General features: G+C 38.1%; 1 protein-coding gene across 9 annotated transcripts in view; it reads left to right on the top strand.

Moving 5' to 3' along the window:
* PAN3 (poly(A) specific ribonuclease subunit PAN3) overlaps window positions 1-26128 on the top strand; it is a 123473-nt gene that overhangs the window by 68274 nt on the left and 29071 nt on the right. For 6 of the 9 annotated variants that reach the window (XR_011446639.1, XR_011446638.1, XM_069601660.1 and 3 more), the window contains 3 exons: window positions 23109-23356; window positions 24580-24636; window positions 25825-25929. Coding sequence is in view for 7 of the 9 variants with exons in the window: in XM_069601660.1 (XP_069457761.1) it covers window positions 23109-23356; window positions 24580-24636; window positions 25825-25929 (410 nt within the window). In the remaining 2 variants the exon portion in view is untranslated. The remainder of the gene's footprint in view (window positions 1-23108; window positions 23357-24579; window positions 24637-25824; window positions 25930-26128) is intronic. The other 3 variants (XM_069601661.1, XM_069601659.1, XM_069601665.1) reach the window with 1 other exon arrangement.

Below are 26128 nucleotides of genomic sequence, written 5' to 3'. Positions count from 1 at the left end.
CAGCTGGCTTGGAGACCTGTCAGGTAAGGCTGAAAATAGCTGCCAGTAGATACTGCTCTACTGCTTGGAGAATCCCTGGTTCATGTGCCCCGTTAGCTTTGAGAGTTTCTTATTGTGGACTTGCTGTTTTCATCTTATGTATTGACTAACATGTTCCTTAACTCTGAGAGGTAAGGCTGGAATGGGAGTGGGTAGGGCTTGCCGTCAGCTGTAGGCACAGTGATCTGCAACTGCAGCAGCATCTCCTGCTGTTTTTTATTTTGAGGGGAGGGGAGGGAAGGGTGTTTGCTTTTACTGGACTGGAATTTGATTGTCTTTGGAACATGGTCCCAATTTTTCTACAAAAGTAGCTGTGTAGCTTTCAGCACATTGTTTGATCCCTGTGTTTTAGCATCTTCCTTTCTATAAGAAGATAATGTTATATAATTTAAAAAGTTTTTCTGATCTAAAATTCTGTTATTGTTTTGTGACATGTTGATCCCTGGGAGATAGACAGGTACACTAAAGAGAGACAGAAATGAAGACAGTAATGAGAGGTAGCAAAAGGTGAGAGAAGCGTTTGATTTTTGTGCTTGACTTCAAAGGACTCTTAGAGGTGTATGAATTTCCTTGATGTAGTAGGTGTAAATAGAAAATCCTGTGTCTCACAAGTGGAGCAAGGTCGGGGGGAGGGTTTGTTTCAGCAGTGTAAGGTTTAGGGTCTGGGGTGAATCAAGTGTTGTAGAGGTTCGAAATGAACTGAGAGGTGGGGAGAGAGCGTATGTTAGTAGTTGCCCAGAAACATTGCTGGTTCTTAGCTGGAGGTGGGGAGTTGGAAGCCAATCTTTTGATTTCCTTTGAGTCAAATAGGTTGGGAGCTTCAGGGATCATTGTTTCTATTTCCCTGGTCTTGTGGAAGTCTAACCGTTTGGCTTAATGGTGCACTATAGACACTCAGTGAAGAGAGAGTGTGAGTGTGGACAGAAGCAGTGTACTGTGTGTAACGTGTACAGATAGGAGCAGTCCTCTGTTCTTTAGGAAGGAGTGGAATGGTGGCAGCCGCTTTGATTGAATTTTCCCCAGTTCTTCTCCGCCTGACTGATCAAATTCCCATGTAAAGTCATCTTTTTTCTTAACTCTTTTTGCCTTTTGGATGTGCAGTTTACCCTAGAGTAGGGCACGTGGGCAGGGTCTAAGCAAAAGGAGAGGAATCAGTGGTGTATCCCTTTAAACCCCTGTGCACACAGGCGTGTAAAATCTAGCTGTGAGTACTGGCAGAAACTCAGGTATGGAGTATGTGTTGATGATGGTCATGTTTACTCCTGTATTTTTCAGCCATGAATCTTATACACTTGGATGTCTGAAATGAGGCGTTTTCTTATGATTTCATAAACATCTTCCCATATTTGAGATGTAATTGTCCAATTTTAGACTGATAATTCTGTAAATGATAACTAGTAACTAACAGTCCCTTGGCGGGGGGGGTGTACCTTTTAGAAAACAGTTCCCAATGGCTTAGTGGGTAAAGAATCTGCCTGCAATACAGAAGACACAGGAAACAGGGGTTCAGTCCCTGGGTCAGGAAGATCCCCTAGAGAAGGAAATGGCAACCCACTCCAAGTATTCTTGCCTGAAAATCCCATGGACAGAGGAGTCTGGTGGGCTATAGTCCAGAGGGTCGGACACAATTCAGTGACTAAGCACAGCACAGATGAGTAGGATATTAATATAAATGTCATCAGAATGCTCCCTCAGCCATAGTTACTCTGGTCCATAATCTTACTGCCTACTGTTGTGATGTGGTAGGTAAACTGCTGGAACACGGCCATCCAAAATGTAATGACTTCACATGACAAAAATTTATTTCTTGATTTTATAACAGTCTGGGACAGATGGTTCAGGTTGTGTGGGGTGCCCTCCTCCATGTAGATAAGGACCCAGGTCAAGTGGCTTCTAGGCGTCTGGTCTTCAGTCAGCTGAAAGTGGGAAGGCATGGAGAAGCCTGAGTGGGAAGTTGTTACAGACAAACCTGGAAATTGTCCAAAAACTATCTCCACTGTAACTGTCCACCAAAATCCAGACTTCATTTTTTTTTTAAGTAGCTGGCCTGCCTTCTTCTCTGGAGAAAACTCATTCTTCAGACTTCTTTGGATGTAGAATTTTAAGTTGATTCTGGTTATCTCATATAAATACATTTTGGGGGATTATCTTATTTGCGTCATTTGTATCTGCTTTAGAGAAATCACCAAAACAGCTGCAGTAACTGGCTTATCTAGCATCATGGGGAATAAAGCTTTCCATCATACTTGAATTTTTGAATATAAGCTTTATGGCTCTTGCTGTCAAAACACTATATTCTCAGGAATTTTTCAAAGAAAGAGTTCTAAAACTTGTAGTTTCTGTTGCTTCAGACACAGCTAACTTTTCTTTTGTGGCTGATACTTAACTTGATGGGCCTCAACTGGTTGTACTGAACCTGAGTACATTCGCTACCCTTCAGTGTATTAGAGTGTGAAGAGCAGTTTGTTGCAGTGTTACATAGTACTTGGGTTATTCACCCCTTCCATTGTCCTCCTGCCTAGTTAGCTTCTGACTCCTTGGAGGTAATTTCTCCTGCTCTCGGAATCTGTTAGAGTGCCTGGACAGACTCAGACAAGTTTATTTGAGTCATGTTAGTACGGTCTTGCTGGCTTTTTACTGAAGACTCTGCTGTGCTGTTAGTATTCTTCTCTCTAGGACAGTGGTCCGTGAGGCACATCAGAATCACCTGGCTGCTGCTGCTAAGTCACATCAGTCATGTCCGACTCTGTGTGACCCCATAGACGGCAGCCCACCAGGCTCCCCCGTCCCTGGGATTCTCTAGGCAAGAACACTGGAGTGGGTTGCCATTTCCTGCTCCAGTGCAGGAAAGTGAAAAGTGAAAGTGAAGTTGCTCAGTCATGTCCGACTCTTCGTGACCCCATGGACTGTAGCCTGCCAGGCTCCTCCATCCATGGAGTACCTGTTAAAACCCAGTGCTCCTTGCGTCTGGCCCCCAGAGCTGCTGAGTCTGTTGGTTGGTCGGTCTCAGTGAGCCAGGGAGTTGTTTCCAGGTGATGCTGATTACTTTTCTGGGAACTCCACTTTGAGAACCACTGCTCTACTTAATGGAGAAGGCAATGGCACCCCACTCCAGTACTCTTGCCTGGCAAATCCCATGGACAGAGGAGCCTGGTAGGCTGCAGTCCATGGGTCGCTAGGAGTTGGACACGACTGAGCGACTTCACTTTCATTTTTCACTTTCATGCATTGGAGAAGGAAATGGCAACCCACTCCAGTATTCTTGCCTGGAGGATCCCAGGGATGGGGGAGCTTGGTGGCCTGCCGTCTCTGAGGTCACACAGAGTCGGACTCGCCTGAAGCAGCTTAGCAGCTCTACTTTACGCTCTGAGCTACCTTCCATCCGCTTTCTTCTTACAACCCTTTTCTTCTCCTGACCTTCTGCTTTGTTTAAATAAGAAAAAGACTTTGAGTCCAGGACTTGAATCGTTGCCTGTGAATAAGGTACATGGGGCTTTAAGTCATTCTTTAGCTGAGGTTAATTTTGCTTTTCTGGATCAAGTCTGTGTTGTGAGTAACTGAAGTTATCAGATAAGTAACTGCTGAATTAATTGTTACAGGCGTTCCTGAAGCTCAGCCAAGATCACAAATACCATTTAAGTGAAAGCAGGCAACAGGGAGCTCTTCTACCTTAGTAATGCTAATGGGCACAACTAATGTAAATTAATTATTCAGAATACCTGAAAAATGAATAGCACAAGTACTATGGCTGTTTAAAATTTTAAACCCCTTGGATCTAGAACTAGTAATCAAATATCTTCTATTTCCATGTTATATTTTAATATGTATAAGATTTTTATGTAAAGATCAACTAAATTATTAATGTTAAAGAAATAAGTGTTTATTGATTCAATAGCAGCAGTCTTAAAGTCAGACTGTAATTTTTCTTTTGAATTTGGTACTAGTTTTTATTCATTGGAAAGAAATTTAAAGTTAAAATTACATTGTTAACTAATATTAATCTTATTTTTTGTGAATATAATTTTTTATAATCAGACATGGTCATCTTGGAGTAAGTTTATTGTTCATAAAACAGTCGCTGTCACTTGAGAAGGAAAACGATTCTCTTGATCCAGAAGAGTTATGTTTAGTTGCTAACTTGGTCGCTAACCTCCCATTTTCTTCTGACTCTGTTTAAATAATATAAGTAAAAGCTCACCACCTTTGCAGAGGCTAATTTATCTGAATTAAATTATCTGTGAATTTTATCAGGTAATTTTATCAAGTTTGGGAGCAAGCAAGTCACTTTTCTGTTTTTTCAAATATTTCAGTGATCCAAGTAAATTACCAAATGTGCAGGCCAGAGGGTATAATTCTTAAAATTGTAATTCAGTGTTTTCAAGGCATAAATCTGGATAGATTATTCACATTTTTAGAATTTAGGCACTGTAGTTTACATATCTAATATTTATTGAATTAATTATTGAAAACTCAAATGCAAATGAGGCTCTTGAAGGTAAGGTTGAAGTTGGCCAAATGAAAGATTACTGTGTGTAGACACGCAAGGCAAAATGCTTGTGCAGGCTATAGTCTCCATCAAATATTATGTAAGAGTATGTGATTGATAAAACTCAGGTTAAATTCATGAACTCACAATATTTGCTTAAATTTGGTCAATGAGATTAAATAAACTTTGTGAGGAAGCTTTAGGGCAGGCGCTTGATAGTTTTATTAATGCCTACAGTGTTTCTAATATCTAGGTAGTCTAAATACCTTTTTATCACAGATATTCAACTAAAATGAAGTATGATTACATTGTCAGTTGCTGAAATTCTTTAGATATTGAGGGGAAGTCAGAGATGGAAACTGAGTTGCATTTATATTGGTTAGGTCCACATAGCTTTTTTTTTTAAAGAGTATTTATGTTTTTTTAAAAAATAAAGTATTTCAGAGTATATTGAAACTTGCCATTTTTGTTATAGAGAATATTTGTATTCTAATCAAATACAGTTTTTAATAATGAAATGTTACTGTAAATCAGTGAACATTTTTTACTTTATATTTTCCTAAAATTAAAAATATGCTGATTCTTCATGCTTCTTAGAAGAATGAGAAAGAATACTTTATTTGTGATATCTTCATGGTCCTATTCAAGTAATTTTTAGTTCAATTTTTTCTTTTGATAGGGGCTTTACAAACAAGAATCAGGTTTCTTCTACTCGCTAATGGTTTAAGGTACACATTGAAGGGTGGTGAAGGGTCTGTAGCAACATTTCCCTGAATACTTTTAAAATATATGTGTTTCTGACCAGGACCGATCCTAAACCTGTCATTCTGATTTCTCACTCAGATCCTTCCTTCCTTTTCCTTCCAGTCCTGCATATATCTGTTTTATTGAGGGGTTTTGTTTCTGGTACTTAACTCCTGGAAATAATTTGTGTACACTTAATATTTGCAGGCAATAACATTAGTGCCTCATGTGGGAAATGTTCAGAGAAACTTTTTAAACAGATACTTAGACTTAGTGTTACCATTTAAATAATACTATATTTAAATGAAAATCAGTGGAGAACATAATCCACCCCCTAAAAAAAAGAAATGTTGTAAGAAACATAATTGTGTAATCTTTTATTTTTGCTTTCATAATTTGACTTTAAAGACTAATGTATAATAAGACAATGTACTATTGCTTACATTCATGAAATACTTCTAACCATAATGGATTTATCTCATGGCTTGAAATATTAGTGCTTAAAAAAGCTAGTAATTAAAATTATTTGCAAATTATCTTGGTTCAGTGTTGTTAACCTTTTAAAGATTAATGAAAGATATGTACCAACATTTCTCAGAGTGGTCTTAGAATGTCTTTCTCACCAGGGCCCGTCCTAAACCTGCCATTTCAATTTCTCACTCAGATCCTTCCTTCCTTTTCCCTCAAAAGGGAAGAGTTCTGCAGAAAGCTGCTTTTAGAAAGCCTTCCTGGTAATTCCGACATCCATTTCTGGTTAAGAACCAGTGCTTTAGAATGTTTGGGGCAGTGGAGAAGCACTGGTCTTGTTACAGTGAAGTGAAACAGGAGTCCCCTCCCCCAGTAACTTTCCATTCCATATGTTTATAATTAAAAGAAAATGTTCACATGTTGTCTTAAAAGGTTTCATTTTTTTTTGAGTTTTGGTATGATTATTATGGAGCTATTATTGTCTGTGTGCACAAGAATGTATAGTTTCTAAGTTAGTAAAAAATTATAGATAGCAAAGATCCTAAACTACATAATTAATTTTCCCAGCTTCAGTTCCCTCTAAGCTGGCTAAGCCATATGAAAATTTCCTAATTACTTTAGAAGAATATGTCCTAACTTCACTTGGTACGTCAGTTCATTTCAGAAATTGTTAATTCTTCTGCATTTCACTTGCTGGTTAAGGTTTTTTCCTTGTCTGAACTTTTATGAAGTTGAGTAAACCTCCTGTAATGCTTAGAAAGATGCTTGAGCAAGAAATTTAAGACTCATCTTTGCTCATTTTCCTTCATCTTCACAGCTAGTCTGTTAGTAATCCTGTCAATTCAACCTTCATATTATTTATATATCTCAAATATATGTTGCCTCCATCTTAGACCAACCCATCATTGCTTCTTTTATATACTTGTTTTGTCTGATTGATCTACCCTGCATTTCTTTTTCCATGTTAAAAGCAGAAGTCATCAGTTTATGGCTTACTAATTGTCACTGGAATAAAATCCAAGCACCTTCCTGTGGTGTATAATTTGTGTCTTCTATCTCACCTTTTCTCTTTCCATTGTGTGCTCAGGTCCAGCCATACTCCAGCCATACTGGTCTTCCTCACATATGTCAAGCTTCTTTTTGGCTCATGTTCTTTGTGTACATTGTTTCACTTTGTTCTTTTTATAGACTGTTCCTTCCCTTCTCTTAGGTGTCACTTACAGAGTGATCTAAAATGTCACAGAGAAAAAGACCTTTGACTAATGAAAAGGAAGTTTCCCATCGTTATCCTTCATTGTGTTCTGTTTGTTTCCTCTTTAGAACTTACACAGTTTGAACTTGTGTTCTTCTTTATAATAGAATGAACGATCCTCTTCATGCCCACTGGGATATAAGCTGCCTTGTGGAAGAAATTGTGTTTAGGAGCTTATTAAATATTTTTAGAATGGAAATAATTGAAAATGACTATTAAATGGCCATCAGTTTTCTCAGTGGAGGACTTCCTCTGATATATATATCCTGTTCAGAATATGTATTTGAAAGTGGCTAGCGTTTCCCCCATCTCTGTGCTTTCCTGTACTTAGATGGCCCTTCTGTTTCTTGAGATTTTTCCTAGTTTTCATTGATTAGATCAAATGCCTCTTTTTTTTTTTTTTCTTTCCTTTCCCCCTGCTGCCATCAAAGCCATTTCTGTTTCGCTAGTCATCATTACTCTTCTATCTCTGAGCTTCTATAATGTTTTCAGTATCCCTTAATATTTTTAAATTTCTGTCTGCATGTTTTATACATATTTATTTCCTGCACCAAAGTTAAATGCTCTGGAGACATTTTTACCATTTTATTCACTATTGTGACTGCACATGGAGACCTAGAGTAAACACTAAAACTGAAGCGTTTTTGGCACTGTAGTGGGCTTTATGTGTGCAGTACAAACTTCACTAGATCAGAACTAGGTCTTATTTCCTGAATTCCTGGAACCTTGCTCAGTGCCTGACCTCATGCAGTGGTTCCAGTAAGCTTTCATATGTATCAATAGTTACAGATTAGCCCATGGTGCTTTAAATGTATAGCTTTCTTGTGCCCCCATTGAAGACCCACGGGGTCAGAAACTCCATTTTTGGAGCACTGCCATTGCCTGCATGTTTACAAATTTCACAGGAGATTCTGACATCTACCCTTTACTTTGAGAGGAAAATAAAAGTTCAAAATTCCAGAAAATTTGAAGGAAGGTGAGATTTTATCTCATTTGAATGAGGGTATCCAGAATGAAGGTTCATGGAACACCCAAAAGATGGGTTTTAAAGGATAGATAGGATTTCTTTAAACATTTGTAACACAGGCAGTTGAGAATCTGTGAAGTTTATTTTTTGTTTCCTATTTGTTTTAACCAGTTTATTACCATAATAGAGAATTTTTTCACTCAGTGAGCTTTCAAAAAGTAGTTCCACCTGAGTTAGGTAAAGACTGAACAAATGTAAAGAAAACCTCAGGCGTGCTGCTGAGCCCTAGGCTTGGAGCAGGCTTCTGCTGGAAGAGGTGTTACCCTCAAGTGCTGACTGTGGAGGAGCACTCCAAGACCTCTTGGAGGGACTAGGATGGGATAGATCTTTTGCAGCCTGGCACTTTTTTTTTTTAAACAAACTCTCTGTTGGTGTTCATGTGCAGTGATTCCTCATGAAAGTTGAAACTACGGTCATTAATTAGCTCACATGGTTAGTTCCGTTTCTGTACCTTTTGGCTCTCAGTCACTGCTTTTGTTATGGGGAGTTTCTTTTTCATTTATCTTTTCAAAGAAGTATTTTTGAAGTTTGCTATTTGTGTGATGTGGAGAGCCAGCTCTCTCTAAAAGAGGAGTGGAATTTTGTTGTAAAGTTAAAATTACTGGGCAAGGTTCGAAAAAGGTTAGATTGGGCAGGAACTTGGGAAGATGAATGAAAAATGGCACTGAGATAACACGTCATGTCTTTGAAGTACCTGGTACTTCTCTTTTAAAATGGTTACCAATTTTGTTTGCCATTAGCACCCCCAAGGTTGGCACATTGTTTCTTGAGGGCTGTCAGGATGTGGGGAGAGGAGACAGGACTGGACAAGTGGTTTGGAGCACCTCGATAGCAGGCACCTGGAGCTTAGCAGGCGTCAGAAACCTAAGACTTAATTACCATTTCTGCCCCTAGAGGACCCATGAGCCAAGAATACCAGAACTTAATTAGAGCTTAGAACAGTGGTTTTCAAACTTTTTTTGTTTTAAAGCAGCAGAACTCGTGAAGTCTGTATATAGTCCCCAAACCTAAAATTATGTAAAGCAGATAAAACTGGCATTTACAAGATCAGACTTCTCTGGTGGTTCAGTGGTTGGGACTCTGCACTTTCAGTGCAGGGGGCGCAGGTTTGATCCCTGGTCAGGGAACTAAGATTCCCCTTACCATGTGGTCCCCCCCAAAAGAAAATTTAAAAAAAAAAAAAAAAGATCAGGTTTGTTAAACTTACTCAGTGAGAAGAGAAAGTCTGTGGTATTTTGGTGAACACAGTAACTTGAAACTGGTGGGTGAAGGACAGTAATTAGTCTTAAACATTTCTCAGTCTCCTTTTGTGTGTTTTCTATCATACAGTAACAAAAAAAAAATCATGACTTACATGAAAAAGTTGTGCACCCATTTTTTCAATTTTTTTCTGAGTGCATGTGCATTCAAATAAAGTTTATTGCAATTACTACCTTCCTAATCAAAGATCCATGTATATACACAGGGGTGACAGGAGAGAGGGTCTCTATTCTGTAGAGTCTCCATGAAAATAATGCAGCACAAGTATGTCGGTAATGATCTCTAGTGTGTTGAAAAATGAATGCATGCTAATTTTTACCTGCTTTTGTGATTTTATTGTTGATTTACTAAAAGTAAAAAATAAAATAGATGAAATTCAAATCAATAATTCACAGAGCCCTGAAACATTTTTAGAAGCTTAGGGTTCTACTTAATGCAGTTTGAAAACCACTGGCACAAAGGTCTGCTTCTTGACGGGAAGCAGTCTGCTGGTACTCAAGATAGGAAAGCTGGCAGGGTTGCCCTTCTTCTCACCTGAACCACAGAACAGAGGAATGCTTTGAGTGGCTATCTGGTGAATTCTCCGAAGGATACTGTGTGACAAGTAGCATTACATACAGTGGGTGTCTTAGAACTTAGCTCTCCTTTCTTTGAGAAAGGCTGGGGAATTGAGGAATGAGGAACGCTCAAGACCAAACCAAAAACCCCCCACCACCTGTCAAATGCCTGTATTCAAGAAAGAATACATTTTTCAGCACAGTGTGCAGTGTTGTATTGGCCATCTTCATGCCTCCTTCTGGAGTCAGTCTTGAGTGATGTGTTTGTTTTATGAAAAGCTTTTAACCTAATTCATGTGAAAGGACAAAATGATGTTTCTGAAGATAGTTTGAGTTCTTTGGTTGTCTTTCTTACAGAGGGTTTTTCCCTCTCTTCTTCATTACAACATAATTGTTGTAGACAGAACCCCCTAACTCATGAAGTGGAAAAGCACCCTAGCTTTGTTGTGGTATATTTTGAGGTACATATTGAGTTTTGGTTTTAGGAATAATAGGGAAGGCAGTTTCACCTTTGCAGGTCTTGAAACAGAACATGTTACGCTTTTTCTTTTAATTTAGAATATTTTCTCTGACCTGTGAATATGAGGACCTTGTGTTTAGGGGATTAAGTGACATTTCACTAGCTTTTTATGTGTGGCTGTAAGCAAAGCTGCCCTAGATATATAGACGACTTCTGGGTGGATGTATTTAACCCCCCCCCCCCACTCACACATGTGCGCGCGCACTCACACACACACACACACGTGCAGACATGCATACGGAAGGCAGCTTTTCAAAGTTTAAACAAAACACAGTAATAGCTTTGGCCCTTGAAATACTTTCCACTTACAGTCCCTGCAAATTTCTTGTTGGGTGAGAAACCCTCTGGTATGGGTAATAGCTCTTCGGGTAAGCTTTCTAGTTTTAACATTTCTTATTGTAACCAAGTTAATACTTTAACCAAGAACTGCCTATGGCATATAGATGCCTTCAGTTTATCAGCTACTCTTGTAGCTGAAAGGAAGTTGAATTGTTTTTTTGGACCCATTAAGTTGTCCTTTCCTCTTGGGTGTTGAAAGAGCTTATGAGCAGTAGCTGTTCTGATTGTTGTTGGTTGTTTTCTCTAGGGAACAAGCTACCCTCTGAGTCAGCACTGGACTTGAAGATAAATCCTACAATTCATGAAACTGACTGATTCGACTAAAGGATGGATAGTTTGGGCAGCGTTGGACAGCTCTGAGGGGTCTGTTTGTTTAACTGAAGGGATTGTTGAGTTCAGCAACTTTTAATTCCCCTAATCATAAGGGGTTGCTGTTGTGAAAACAGGGTTTCTGAAGGAATCAGTTCTGGCAGTTAACATCAGTATTCTTTTTGACTTTGTTTTCGTTTTATCACCACACTTAATGAAACAGTTCTTTAAAAGCGTAGAAATTTTACTGCTATTTGTTGCCATCAAGAATTAGTATGCCCCTGAGAGGTCCACAGAGGGCCTTTGCAATCTGTTTATAAATTCAAGTTATCCTTACTGTGGGGTTCATACACATTTCTCGCCTGTAAACCTTTTGGCATTTGGGTTGTTTCATCTTTGTAAAGGTAGTTTGCGTTGTGGCTTGAAACTCTGAGGATTAAATGGAACTTAATTTGATTAGCATCTGTTTTATTAGATTAGTGAATAATTTTTACTGTGGCTCATGGCTAATATTGTAATGTGATCTTGATAATTAGCAATGTTTAACCTTAATAGGTTATTGTTATTTTTTAGTCTCAATCTTCAAGGAAATGAGAATAATTATAATGTTGAATTAAATGGATTTTTTAAAAAAATGAAACATGAAAGTTTTAAGCTAGAGAGAGGAAATTTCTCATATCCTAATATTCTGGGCCCTTATGAATTACACAGGAATACTGCAAATTGTCTTTTGGGAGGCTTTTAAAAACAGGGTATGGAGTGATAAAGGAAATACTTCAACCAAAGGTATATGATCCACATGGTAACAAATAATTTCTGTGGTTTGAGAATTAAAAGATTATAAATGTTAATTTTATATTTTAATCATTTGATAGTTTGATTTAAAATGTATAGAAATAAGATATTTTGCTTAGTATTTAAATTGATTATAAAATATCTTTCATTGTTTAGGGTAGAAATGCAAGTGATCATTGATCATGTCTGAGTTTGAAAAATTGGGCTTTAGCCAAGTGAGCTTTCATACATTTTAGCTTTAGGTTCATTAGTTGCATGAGTATTATTACCTTAAGTCTGGTACTTTGGATTAATAAAATTTTTAATCAGTTTTGACAATTATCTGCAAAGCTGAATTTGACTGAATAATGGAGTTTTTATGGGGAAAGAAGTAAAGACTGTACAGACTAGTATTATCTTGGCTTTCACGTCCTAATCCTGTTGCTTTATGGATAGTGGGGTTTGTTTTGTTTTGTATAGTCTGTTGGAGGATGAGATCCACATTTAACATACAGACATGCCTAGGTGATGGTTGTCTCAGTTAAATATTTACTTAGGTCCACTTTTAAAGTTTTCTTACCTGAGTTTGTAACTTGAAATTGATGGTAAAATGTTCCCCAAACAGAATTTAGCAAAATATTTAAATTTTAAAAACTTACTGGCAACATCTTGAAGGATTATTTATTGTCATGTAGTCCCTGGATTCTTAGGTGCCATGTCTCATAAAATGCACCCTGTCAGTGTAATAATAGCCTTTCGAGGGAAGGGAAGAGAAATTCGTATCATCAGAAAATTTTTAAAAACTTTAATAAAGAAAAAACATTTAAACTTTATTGCTAGGATTCTTCCAAAACACTAATCAGGTCTTCTAATTCTAATTGTCTTTAAACTGAGAGGTTTTCTGAGTCACCCTTGTCCTCAGCAGTTCCACACAGCTTTGTATGACTTGTTTCTTCTTACAGTACCTAACTCTTTACGATTGACGGTAGAATTTAGAGGCTTACCCTAGGAATCCAGAAGCTTTGCACAGATGAATGCTTTAAACCTGGTGTGCCATCCTCCTCTTCTTTAATATTTTATGTGTTCTGATATTTGGCAATTCTTCTGCCTTGAATCACATTTCCTCCTTATAACTTTTTCTTCTAGGTATATTACTTTTTTTATGACTTTTAGGGATTTAAATTTGGGTTAAACTCAACAGCGTGGAGTGCTACAGTGGGTTGTAATAGCGTCAAGGGACCTAGAGTCTAGCTTCATTTCTACCTTCACTGAGTTTATGTGCCCAAGCTCTGTCGGGCACCAGTTATTTAGTTTGTAGAAAGAGGGGAAAAGCTTGGTCTACTTCTGGCTTAAAAATTGGAAATTGTAAAACATTCTCCTCAAACCACTGGCAGTTTATAAAGTAGATTGCTTTTTATCTTTAAATGTAAATAATTGTTTGAGTTTAAGTGTGACTTAGTGGAGTGATTAGCATTAAGCAGAAATACTAAGGATTTTTGAGTTTAGAATTTTTAATGATGTATTTTTATTTATAAGGCAATGAAAATGACAACTTTAATATTGATGTAAATAAACATATGTTCAAGGTTATTCTAAACATAAAGTTAAAAGAAGCTTTTTAAGGTAAAGTTACTAAGTATTCAAACAGCTTTTCATTGTTTCTTAATTAAATACTGTGTCATGGGGAAAATTTAGTGTATATCAGAGAACTTCACTTTTAAAGAGCTGTTTTCCCCTAAAATCACTCTTATCACCTTAATAAACTTCAACTGATTGATAGTGTTTTCTCTGTCCTTCAAATTGCCATTCAGTTTTTAAAAACTTACCTATTAAGGTGTTGAATTACAATGTTACTATTTAACGGTCAGCATATATGTATGTGCTCTGGGTACATATACATTTATTGTAGCTATAAATATCTTTCAGGATTTAAGACTGTTTCTTTAGGCTGCTTTCCAGAACTAGAATTTTGGGGCAAAAGGTGTGCATAGTTTTTGTTGAAAGCAGCTGTTTTTTATGTGTGCACCAAACCATGTTCTGGGTGGCGCCCAGGGTTACTCTAGAAGTCCAACAGTTACTTACCGAGAATAAAGTTTTGTTTCATATACCTCTAATTTTTAAATAAGTAAACTGTTGAATCGCTTCTATAATTTTAGTGTACTAGACAAATGTACCAACTAATGATATCATGCAACCTTTTCTATTTATTAGTAGCTGAAATCTCATTATAAGTCACAACATACATATTTTCTTTTAGTGTATATGTTTAGATCAGATACTGAAGAAAACAGCTGATAAAACACATAGGTTCAGCTCCTTTTTATATGAGCTAAATTTAATTTTTGTTTGCTGTATTTCCTAGCCATGACTGTACATCACTAGTTATATAATTTCTCTCAGTATGTATAGGCCATACATAGTGAAATCAGCATAAGTCCATTGCCCTGACTTAGAGCTTGCTTGTTTTTCCTTGAGGCATATGTTCAGATGTGAGAAACACATTTGCCCTGATATTTCTCTATAATAGTGTTTACCACAGAAAAGTGGTGACTGTACTGTAGTAGACAACTCAGGGTATCTGTGCAGAAGTGAGTTAACATAGCAGGCTGAAGACTGCTGTCCTTAGCAAAGCCTGCCTGCAAGTTTGGCCCTAGGCTGACGTCTGGGACCTTGGAGTTGGCGTGTTCCTGCTGTTCCCTAACTGATTAGGGTGGTTTTCTGTGCCTAGACCCTTTGTGCAAGCACTGTGGTTTGTGCTACACATGTGCTTTCCTTCCAGGTGTGTGGGATTCTCGTGGGTGCTAGGCAGAGGGTGTTTGGGTGACCAGTCGCCTATGAGGGCGTTGGTTGCCTGGTGTACCTTGGAGGCTCTGGTGGGCCTCTCTGAGCAGATCCATCGCATGTGTGTTCCTGGAGGAAGAGTGACCCCTCACGAAGAAGAACGTGTAAGGAAGCCCCCTGGTAACCCCCCTAGACCCTGTTCTCTTGTGATCTGGCCGTCTACATGCTACTGTGGTCTGTCATGGTCCTGAGCGCAACTCTGTGCCAAGTCCTTCCAGTTTCAATCTGTTTCTGAACATGGGTGTGGTCTTACTGATCCCCAGTCTGGAAACTTTGTTCCTGAATTTACTTAGAAACTGTAGGGATTACATTTTAGATCAGTTTATTTATGCAGTCGTCATTGACATCACATGGAGAATTTAGCGCATTTCTGATGTTATTCTGTAGCTTTTTAACATTTTATTTTAGGAAGTTCTATTCAGTAGAATAGAATTATCCTACTAAAATATTCAGTAGAAATCTGTCCTGCATGTAGTATAGCTACCTAGAGTATCCTGGGGGTGTGTGTGACAGGGTGTATGAATTGCAGATATCTGCAGACTTCTACTGTCAGTAATTACAATCAAACGCTTAAAGAGCAGCGAGTGGTCGAAAAGGACTAGGAAGTAAAGCGTGTTTCTGAATCACTGAAGAGCGAGTTGGGGCAGTCGGGGCAGAAAGTGCCCTGAGCTCAGTTTTGAACTTGACCTTTCATACCCATCTTTTAAGTCATCATAAGCAATATCAAGGAAAAGGATTTATTAACTTGTTGCATGTTTAAGGTCCTGTTAGAATTTAGGAGTATAAACTTCGTGTCTGTTATTTGAGCTGTCACTGTGCATTTATTGTTTTATTTGGGAGGGGGTGTGATTGGGGACTTTGGTTTAAAAAAATCCAGTAAGTAAGAATTATATCTTTAGTAGTTGCTTTGGTTTTTGTATTCCTGGTTATGATCTTATAAATTCCTTATTCTGATTTTCTCTTAAATGAGGCCCTGTTTGGGGTTAGAGTTGGCCCTCTTGTTAAGAAGATGATGCTTCCTCTGCCTTTAATTCATTCATCTGTTCAATAGGAGATATAGTTTGGTGATTTCTAATCTAAACCATTCTCCTTTGTGTAGCCACACATGACAGTTTATTGCTGAGGATTTAGTTTGGTTATTGGAACTTTGGTGAAGTTGACAACTTGAGTTACAACAGTATCTACAGTTTTAGTTAAAATGCTAGTGTAATCTAGATTTACCCAGGCTGCATAGATCTGCAAAGAGTAGTGTGAAGATACTCAAGACGGCTGCGTCAGAAGAATGCCCTTCATCTCAAATTCTTCCACTCTTCTTTCTCTTTCGCATTTGCTTGTTTGACGTGTACTTTTAAATAGGGACGACTGGCAGCGTGAACTCTGCTTTCTCCTACCAACTTCTTGTTAGGCTCGGATAATTCTGGTGATAGCACTCTTCATTTCCTGATCATAGCTATCACTGTACCAAGAAGAGGAAACTTTCACCTCTTTGTTTCTTTCTGACAAATGTATTATGTGCCAGCACCGTGCCATTGAGGGTGTAATTGGGAATGCAGAGAGGATTGAGGCACAGAGGCAGTTTGAATGGCATGCTCCTGGCAGCGAAGGATAAAGTACAGAATGCTGGGAATAATTGTTAAATACGAGCATCCAGAGAATTTTTATAGAGTAAGAAAATTTTTCAGAAAGTTGACCTAGGCTTTGCTGTGAGGATGGGACCTAGAGAACTCATTGATGATAAGGAGTGATGTTGATGAGGGTACCAGAGGAGGGGACAGCCTTGAAGACTGGATCCATGAAGCAGCCAGGCACCTTCAGGGAAGTTGTATTGAATCTTTAGGTGAATCAAAGAGAGTTGTTAAGATTTCAGTATAGTCTTTCTGTCCATGACCATGGGCTCTCTCTCCAGTTCTTTTTTCCAGGCCTTTTAAAATACCCTCAGCTGGTAAAGAATCTGCCTGCAGTGAGAGACACCTGGGTTCAGTCCCTGGGTTGGGAAGATCCCTGGAGAAGGGAACGGCTACCCACTCCAGTATTCTGGCCTGGAGAATTCCATGGACTGTATAGTCCATGGGGTTGCAAAGAGTTGGGTACCACTGAGCAACTTTCACTTTTTTCCACAAAGTTTTGTAATTTTTAGGGTTTTTTTCCTCTCTCTTTCGCATGCAACAGTTCCACCTGATTGGTTGCAAGAGGTTAGTCTTTACTTATCTGTTCAAAATTCTTGTTGAGTACTTCCTGAGTGAGGATTTCTTAGCTCTTGAAAAATCCCGAAGCTTTTCTTTGAATGTTGCTTCTCCAGTATTCTTGGTCTTTTTTATCCTGGAAACCCACCTACTCATTCTACCTTTTGTGTATCTTAACCAGTCTTCTGTATTTTCTAACCTTTATTTCTAGAGTCTTGTCTGGTTTACTTTTCTTGTCTTTGATTATGTCTGCTTTTCTATTTAACTCGTCTGTTAGATTTTTTTATTCTCCCTTTAATTTTAGTGGGTATGTTTTTTGCCCTTATAGAGTCTAGTTTGTTCTGTTTAATAAGAACGAATATCAGGGATGTGTGTGTGTGTGTCTGTGAGTGAGATGTTTGTCACTTTTCTCATGACCTTAGTCATTTTAGCTGTAGATTTTTAAAAATCTTCTTTATAAGTTTCTGTTATCTGGGATTCATTGTTCTGTGGGTTCTGATTCTCAGTGCATTGATCAAGTATTGTATACACGTGAATCTTGGAGTTCCTTCACGTGGAGTTATTTTCTAGAGATCGATCTCTGTGTGTTACGCATTGTAGAAGTGTTTTTTGAAATAGTTGGTGTGTGCTTTATCCAGGTGTCCATTGCCAGTGCAATTGAAATTTTATACCCATCCCTCATCAGGGTCCCCAACATGGAATCTCCTGGGAATTTTCTCTCCTGCCTCAGTGCAGGGTACAGGGATTGGGTTTTCATTTCTCTTGACCCCACCCCAGCCTTCTCCTCAACCAAGACTACCTTCTGCTTCTGTGGGCGGGTGGGTAGAAGTTTTCTCCTCCAGCAGGACTGATGGTACAGCTTTTCCAGACTCCTAGCTTTACACTGGAATTTGAATTTTGTTCTCCACGTTTTATGTGCTGAAGGCCATGTTTCATATGCCATTGTGAATATTGAAGCCTCAACTTGTAGAGTCTGTATCTGGCCTAGGATATGATTTTCCAGAGTTCCCACGATACAACCTCTAATTCATAATTTTGCCTTAATTTCTTGCTCTTGGAGTTACTGTTTTTATTATTTTTATTTCAGCTGTGTTTTAAAATGTGAATATTACATTTTATCTCACAGTTCTGTGTGTTCGTAGTTTTGGTTGGGGTTGAGGAAAGATAATGCTTATTTTAGCATTATCTTAAATGGATGTTTGTATTAAAGACCAAATATTCATTTGGTATATGTTAATATTGGAGCCATTTACTTAATGCATTCTGTCATTATTTACAAGTCTTTTGTTTTTTGTTTTTTGTTTTTTTTTTTTTGAATTTTCAGGTATAGAATAATGTCCTCCAGAAACACTGACACTTTTACCTTCATAAATTATGCTTGAACTTTTTATATCTCTCTTTGTTTTGTTAATTGCTCTAGTTAATTCATCCAGTGAGCATTTCTGTCTTGTTCCTTACTTTTATTTGAATTCGGTAGTTTTAAGAAGGATTTTTTTCAAATATTCTAAAGCAGTTAGCTTATCATAGCATAACTTAAATATCTAAGTTTGTATATTCACTTAATAAGAAATTATAGTGTAATTATTATATATAATATCACCAAAATATCATTTTAGGAGTGAATTAAAAAATAATACAAAAAATAAATACACAAATGGAATATTTTTTTAATTAAATACATGGAAGAACTGTACAAAAAAGATCTTCATGACCCAGATAATCATAATGATGTGATCACTAATCTAGAGCCAGACATCTTGGAATGTGAAGTCAAGTGGGCCTTAGAAAGCATCACTATGAACAAAGCTAGTGGAGGAGATGGAATTCCAGTTGAGCTGTTTCAAATCCTGAAAGATGATGCTGTGAAAGTGCTGCACTCAGTATGCCAGTAAGTTTGGAAGACTCAGCAGTGGCCACAGGACTGGAAAAGGTCAGTTTTCATTCCAATTCCAAAGAAAGGCAATGCCAAAGAATGCTCAAACTACTGCACAGTTGCACTCATCTCACATGCTAGTAAAGTAATGCTCAAAATTCCCCAAGCCAGACTTCAGCAATACGTGAACCGTGAACTCCCTGATGTTCAAGCTGGTTTTAGCAAAGGCAGAGGAACCAGAGATCAAATTGCCAACATCCATTGGATCATGGAAAAAGCAAAAGAATTCCAGAAAAACATCTATTTCTGCTTTATTGACTATGCCAAAGCCTTTGCCTGTGTGGATCACAATAAACTGTGGAAAATTCTGAAAGAGATGGGAATACCAGACCACCTAACCTGCCTCTTGAGAAATCTGTATGCAGGTCAGGAAGCAACAGTTAGAACTGGACATGGAACAAGAGACTGGTTCCAAATAGGAAAAGGAGTACGTCAAGGCTGTATATTGTCACCCTGCTTATTTAACTTCTATGCAGAGTACATCATGAGAAATGCTGGACTGGAAGAAACACAAGCTGGAATCAAGATTGCCGGGAGAAATATCAATCACCTCAGATATGCAGATGACACCACCCTTATGGCAGAAAGTGAAGAGGAGCTAAAAAGCCTCTTGAACGTGAAAGAAGAGAGTGAAAAAGTTGGCTTAAAGCTCAACATTCAGAAAACGAAGATCATGGCATCTGGTCCCATCACTTCATGGGAAATAGATGGGGAAACAGTGGAAACAATGTCAGACTTTATTTTTTGGGGCTCCAAAATCACTGCAGATGGTGACTGTAGCCATGAAATTAAGACGCTTACTCCTTGGAAGAAAAGTTATAACCAACCTAGATATAGTATATTCAAAAGCAGAGACATTACTTTGCTGACTAAGGTCCGTCTAGTCAAGGCTATGGTTTTTCCTGTGGTCACGTATGGATGTGAGAGTTGGACTGTGAAGGAGGTTGAGTGCCGAAGAATTGATGCGTTTGAACTGTGGTGTTGGAGAAGACTCTCTGAAAGTCCCTTGGACTGCAAGGAGATCCAACCAGTCCATTCTGAAGGAGATCAGCCTTGGGATTTCTTTGGAAGGAATGATGCTAAAGCTGAAGCTCCAGTACTTTGGCCACCTCATGCAAAGAGTTGACTCATTGGAAAAGACTCTGATGCTGGGAGGGATTGGGGGCAGGAGGAGAAGGGGATGACTGAGGATGAGATGGCTGGATGGCATCATGGACTCGATGGATGTGAGTCTGAGTGAGCTCCGGGAGTTGGTGATGGACAGGGAGGCCTGGCGTGCTGCGATTCATGGGGTCACAAAGAGTCGGACACGACTGAGCGACGAACTGAACTGAGCTTATTGTTTTACATCAAGATTTTCATTCTTCCAGATTGTCTCTCACGGTATCCTCACTCTTTTGCTATATTTGCCCAAGTGTTCCAGTGACTGAGTACTAATTATTAGCAGACGGTTGTAATAGCCACAAGTAGCGCCCTGCCTCCACCCCACTGTATAAGGAAAGATGGAAGTTACAAAGGAACATTTACATGTGAGAGATGAAATCTGTTCGTTTCACCTCTATTTTTATCTGCTCATTTCTGTAGTAATGTTCTGCTGCTTTGTGCCATCTATAGTGTTGTAGTGGAGAAGGAAATGGCAACCCACTCCAGTATTCTTGCCTGGAAAATCCCATCGATGGAGGAGCCTGGCAGGCTGCAGTCCATGGGGGTCTCAAAGAGTCAGACACAACTGAGCAACTTCACATTCTTTCATAGTATTGTATGTGGATAGTTAGTGTTGTGGTTATTGTGTTCACAATACCAGACGGAAAAACTCTCACCAAGCAGATAATATGCATATTTTACTCAATATTTTACTCATATTTCTGTAACATGTTGGTAAAACACTTTGGTGCCACAAAGCTTTGCCCTTTGTGACTAGGTTTGATGTTTCTGTAGTTTAGAAGTTAAATTTCATTTCTCGCTTCCCATACAATTTAGTTACCTTGTTCTGCTTATGGGCTGCGATACTTGCTGCTATTGTGTATGTTGCCTTTTGTTTATGTTTAAATAATTCCAGTCAGCCTCTGGTCAGATACATGAACTCAAATTTCAGTGCTGAAACTTTGTAGTAGAAAGCCACAAAATTAAGAGAAAGCTTGTTACTTACAGCTGGTAAATTCTACTAGTTTGTTTTTGGTAATCTTTTTCCACGTATTTAGCCTTAAAGAGAGATTCTACTTTTTGTTTCACTTGTACCCCTATATAAGACTTAGGTGTTGGGCACCTGTATTGGATATTGGCTAAGAGTTCAGGCTTTGGAATCAGATAGACCTGAGGTTGAATCTTAATTGTTTTGTTTAATAATCTATATTTGCCTTTACAATAAAGTTTTAAAAGTTATTTTTAAGTTAGTTTCTTCCTCTGTGAGGTGACTATGATATACCTACCTCACAGGATCTTTGTGAGGATTAAATAGGCTGGTGTTTGTGAAGCACTTTGTTTAGTGCCTGACACATGGAAAGTGCTTAAGAATTGGTAGCTGTATTTGTTGCTGTTTATTTAATTCAAAGGTAGTAAACAAATTTACTCTTTAGTGACGTGGCCAGCTTTATTATCTAGGAAAGGCTTAGAGATTAACTTTAGGAAACCTATCTAGATGTGTTGCATACTTGATAATTGGGGAGTAGTTATCTTTTGAAAATAATCCTCCCAAGTTTTACAGTATGGATTAACCTACAGTTAAATGTATAATATACAATGAGTTAGAAGAAAACCCAGAACTCTGGAACAATTTTTTTTAAAATTAAGCCTATATCTTAATAGCTTGGTTTCCTTATAAATATGTTTTTAAGGGTTTTAGACATTAAGACTTATTTGCAAATTCTTGACCAGTTATAATGTCAGTACAGTAGACATTGTGTTAACAGCAGAAAGAGTTAAGTTGAAAGTGTGGAGACTTGGGTTTGAGACCTGGCTTCGCTATTGGTTACATACATTTGTCCTTGGTCAGATAAAAAACCCCCTATATCTAAATTCTGATCTCTGCTGTGGTGGTTGTGACCTGACCTACCTCACTTAGTTGCTCAGAAAATCAGGTGACATGATTTTGTCAGGACTGTATAGGAAGTACAGAGGACTGTCTAGAGTAAAGGTAAATATTATCTCAGTGCTCACTTTATTTTTGTTTACCTGCATCTTTTCAAAGAACAGTGTTGATGTTTTATGGATTCTTGGCATTTGAAATTCATACTCCTGCTTAATGAATCATATTTTTGTGGCCAGAGGCATTTTGCTAACTTTTTTCTTGAATTATGAGATGGCCTATTATCCCAAAGGTGAAGAAGGTTTTCAGTCATTCCCCAAATAGCCAGAAAATCGTTTCTGGATAAATTTTTTTTTCCTCCCCAGAAAGTGTAACTGTAGCTCTAGAAACTATTTTCAGTCTGCTCAGAACTGATCACCTCCATTAAGCCTTTGATGAACTCTATCTGGTTTTACTTAATTTGTATTCCATCTGCATTTATGCATGTAGTTTGCGGTATATTGGTTTATATTTGAGTGTTTCAGTGAGTCATTTTGTGTCTTCCTCATGTGACCTGGTCTTACTTCCTCAGCTAGCCTGGAGTCTCCTCAAGGGTGAAGACAGTTGTCCTTCCCCTTTCTTCACCGTAGATTCATGATAGAGGATACTTCGCATACATTGCTTTCTTACTAGTTGTGTTTAGGTAAAACTTTCAAGAACAGAGTAATACCAGTCGGCCTAAGTATGCATCTGCAAAAATTTTACTTGTCTACTATAGTGTATGCCTATTTAAAGACAAAAGGCATCAAAACAGTATACTTATTGATTTAAAAAAATACGGTGTTTAAGCTGCCATGTTGTTTCAACTAGGACTAAGTTTACTTTCGCTTTTTCAAACCATTCTGTTGAATGTATTTGGCCCAAAGAAATCTAATAAATCTCATTAAGTAGTTTGATTTTTTTTTATACTAAATCATGTTTTAGGAAATGTGGTAATTGTATTGTTAATAACCACAGCTTTAAATGATTCTTCACCAAAAAAAGGAATTTTTCATAAAAGGCATAATTTTATAGTTACAGTTATTTATAATTTTTCAATTAAATTAATTTATTAATTTTATTGTTTCTCATGTAAACCTTGATATGGAGGAGACTTATAGTAAATTTCCTAATTTATTTGGAATTGACTGTCTTTGAAAAAAAATTCTTTACATTTGCTTTAATCAGAGCTTTCTCTAGGACAAGATAAAATTGTCTTTTTCTTTGCACTTAAAGAATTTTGCTAAATACGTTTTCTTCCAAATGAGTATTTGCATTTTAGTTTTCAGATTTTTTTCTCTAAAACCAGTTTTCACTCTTCCGTCTACTTTAGGAATGTCATTGTCTGCTGGATCCTCCCCTCTTCACTCCCCCAAAATCACTCCACATACTTCTCCTGCCCCCAGAAGAAGAAGCCACACTCCAAATCCAGCAAATTATATGGTGCCTTCTAGTGCCTCTACGCCCGGGAATAATCCTGTTTCTCAGACACCATCTTCTGGTCAAGTGATCCAAAAGGAAACTGTTGGTGGGACGACGTACTTTTATACAGACACAACTCCAGCACCTTTGAGTGGAATGGTATGTGTGCTTTAAACACGGGAGAAAAGAGAGGGCCCTTATAGCAGCTCCTTATTAATGAGAGAGACGAGGAGGTTACCCCTTCTTGTATCTTTTTACTGTGATGTGGAAAGGTAACTCATTTCTAACTCAGATGATAACTCTAATCTCTTCTTACTTCTTCAAAGTAATCTGTTTCTACAGTAACAAAAACTCTTGGGTTGCCATTCTCTTCTCCAGGGGATCTTCCCGACCCAGGGATTGAACCCAGGTCTCCTGCACTGTAGGCAGATTCTTTACAATCTGAGCCCCAAGGAATCCCAATAATAACTCTAGTTTTGGACAAATCTAGTTGTATATTCACACTCTAGATTAATACTTTACAGCACGTCTTGCTTTAGGGGTCCCCTAGTACTTGTGCCAGCTGTGATTGCCATTTGCTGACACTTGTTTGTAAGTGTAGGTAGACTCACCTCTGGTGAAAAGTTAGAGAAGTTGATGGTTTCTTAACGGTAGTGACTGAAAGCAAACTGATGGTCAGTACTTGCCAGGTGAGACAGTGATTTAATAGCTGGAACTCGGGGTGATGGAGCACATGGCAGTAAGAGGCCTCCAGTGTGGGTCACTGGTCTAAGGAGGAGTTCAGGGAGCCCTGGTTAGAGGTAGGGAAAGGGCCACCAAAGGACTGCAGTGAGAAGGGGGGAGGGGCAGAGAGGGAAGGTCGTGTTCCATAAGGTGTACCTTTGCAATTTTGTAATTTTGTCCATGTTCAGAGATTATTTACCTATAGAAAAGTAAGTAGTAGATGAAGCTCTCATGAATAAGAATGCCAGATTCCATTAAAATATGAAAGATGGTCTACACCATAAACATTGGACAAAATCATAGCTGATAGGCTTATATGAAAAGTGTACTTGGATTTTAGTAAGCAAGCAAATTTTGATCCTGTACATTAAATTAATGATTTATTTTTGGTTGATTACATTTCATATTTTACTGAAGGACAGTTTGAGTGGAAAGAGAACAGATTTTTATTTTTCCTCTTTTAAGAGTCCTAGTTCTGCCTTCGTGTTGTGACTCTTGAATCTTAGTGTCTCTGAGACTGATCCCCCAACTGTAAGTGACCACCGTCTGAGAAATAAATGTGAAAACATTTATGGAAATACTTGTGAATCATGTGAAATGCTTTCTAAAAAATAATTAAGCAGCTAATAGTTTTTTGTTCTGTTTTTGTTTTTGGTCAGAGATCTTTCAAAAATTATCACAGAACAGCTTGCCGAGCAGAAGGTCAAATAATTGAGGTAGAGTAGAGACTTTCCTTGGTTCTTTCAAGTAAGAATTCCATCAATGTTTTGCTTTTGGGGAGGGGGTTATTATATTTCATACTTATGTACATTTTTATTTTATCACATTTGTAGAAAAAAGTTCAGTTTAACCAAGAGATTCTTTTGTCACAAAACTATCTCAGCTGTTTCTGTGGATATTATACATGGCACATATTTACAATGTTTTTACCCTTCACACAACTCTTAAAAATACACTCCTGGTAAACCTGAGGTAGTTCAGCCCAATTGTACTTGCTGATGTAAGGAAACCACGGCCAGGGAAAGGAGGCGCTGTTCTCCTTGCAGGTGTAGTTAAAGGAAACCTTTCAAGTATTGCAGAACCACTTCCTGCTTGAGATCCAGAGCAGAACAATCATCTGAGGGCAGCGGAAATCAGCTGACTTCATTTTTAAAAGAGAAAAAAAGGGTTTGTTTCAGCTTTAAATATGAAAGGATAAAATAGAAGATATTTTAGGGTGTACTTTGATTTTGTGCTGTGGACCAGTGGAGGGAAGGAGAGGCAGAGGAAGATGGGAAGAAAGCAGGGTGGTGGGAAGAGCCTAGTTGACACGAGGCTGGCAGTAGAGTTTAGTGGCTTTGTTGTAGTTCGATTGGAAGGTACATACTCTGTCGCATCCTTCTGTTCACCTCCACTGCTGACCCAGAGGATGCTGGTCCTCTTTCCTGTTCTAATCTGAGGTGTTAACAAGCATCTAGATAACAACTTTGTTCAGTTTGGCTGCAGGAGACCCTTCCAGAGGGCAGTTCTCTGGGTGGCCAGGGCAGAGTTACTCCATGCTCTGACTGTTCCCAAGCACCTTTAGTATCTACTTTCTTCCTCTCTTCCAATTGCCTTTTAAAAATACTTCCAAAAAACCACTTGTGCCTCTCGTTGGAGGTAAAATTTTACCATATCTGAAGAAATGTCTCCTTTCTTGTTAGAGTTTAAAAAATAGATTATTCCAATAAAGATTTTTTAAATGAATTCACTTAGAAAGTGTGCTGATAACAGCTATTCTCTGAGGCCTTTAATTCACTGTCATACAAAGATTAAAAGTATCAATTTATCACTGTCATTTAAAGATTAGAACTTTATCACAGTAATGATAAACTTATCAGTTGAGAAAAATTGATCATTCTTTTTTCCCCTTCCCTATGTTTTAGGTATTTCCCAACTACCACATCTATCCTCCAACTGCACCTCACGTTGCTTATATGCAGCCAAAAGCAAACGCACCTTCCTTCTTCATGGCTGATGAACTGCGACAGGTACGCTTTCAGAGTTCAGAGTGGAAACACTTGATGTCTGTTGTTCTTTAGCAAAGAACTGGAGAAACAACAGCACTCCTTTCAAATCGTATTATTTAATTAGATATGCTGTACTGAAGCAGATAGTTTGAGTTCTAATTGATACATTTATTTAAGGAAACGTGTTTTTCAAGACAATTGCAGGTAATACAAAACATAG

Source organism: Ovis canadensis, chromosome 10 (genome assembly GCF_042477335.2).
Source record: "Ovis canadensis isolate MfBH-ARS-UI-01 breed Bighorn chromosome 10, ARS-UI_OviCan_v2, whole genome shotgun sequence".
Classification (NCBI taxonomy): Eukaryota; Metazoa; Chordata; class Mammalia; order Artiodactyla; family Bovidae; genus Ovis; species Ovis canadensis.
Note: the sequence above shows the minus strand (reverse complement) of the source record. Positions and strands in the feature narration are given on the sequence as shown.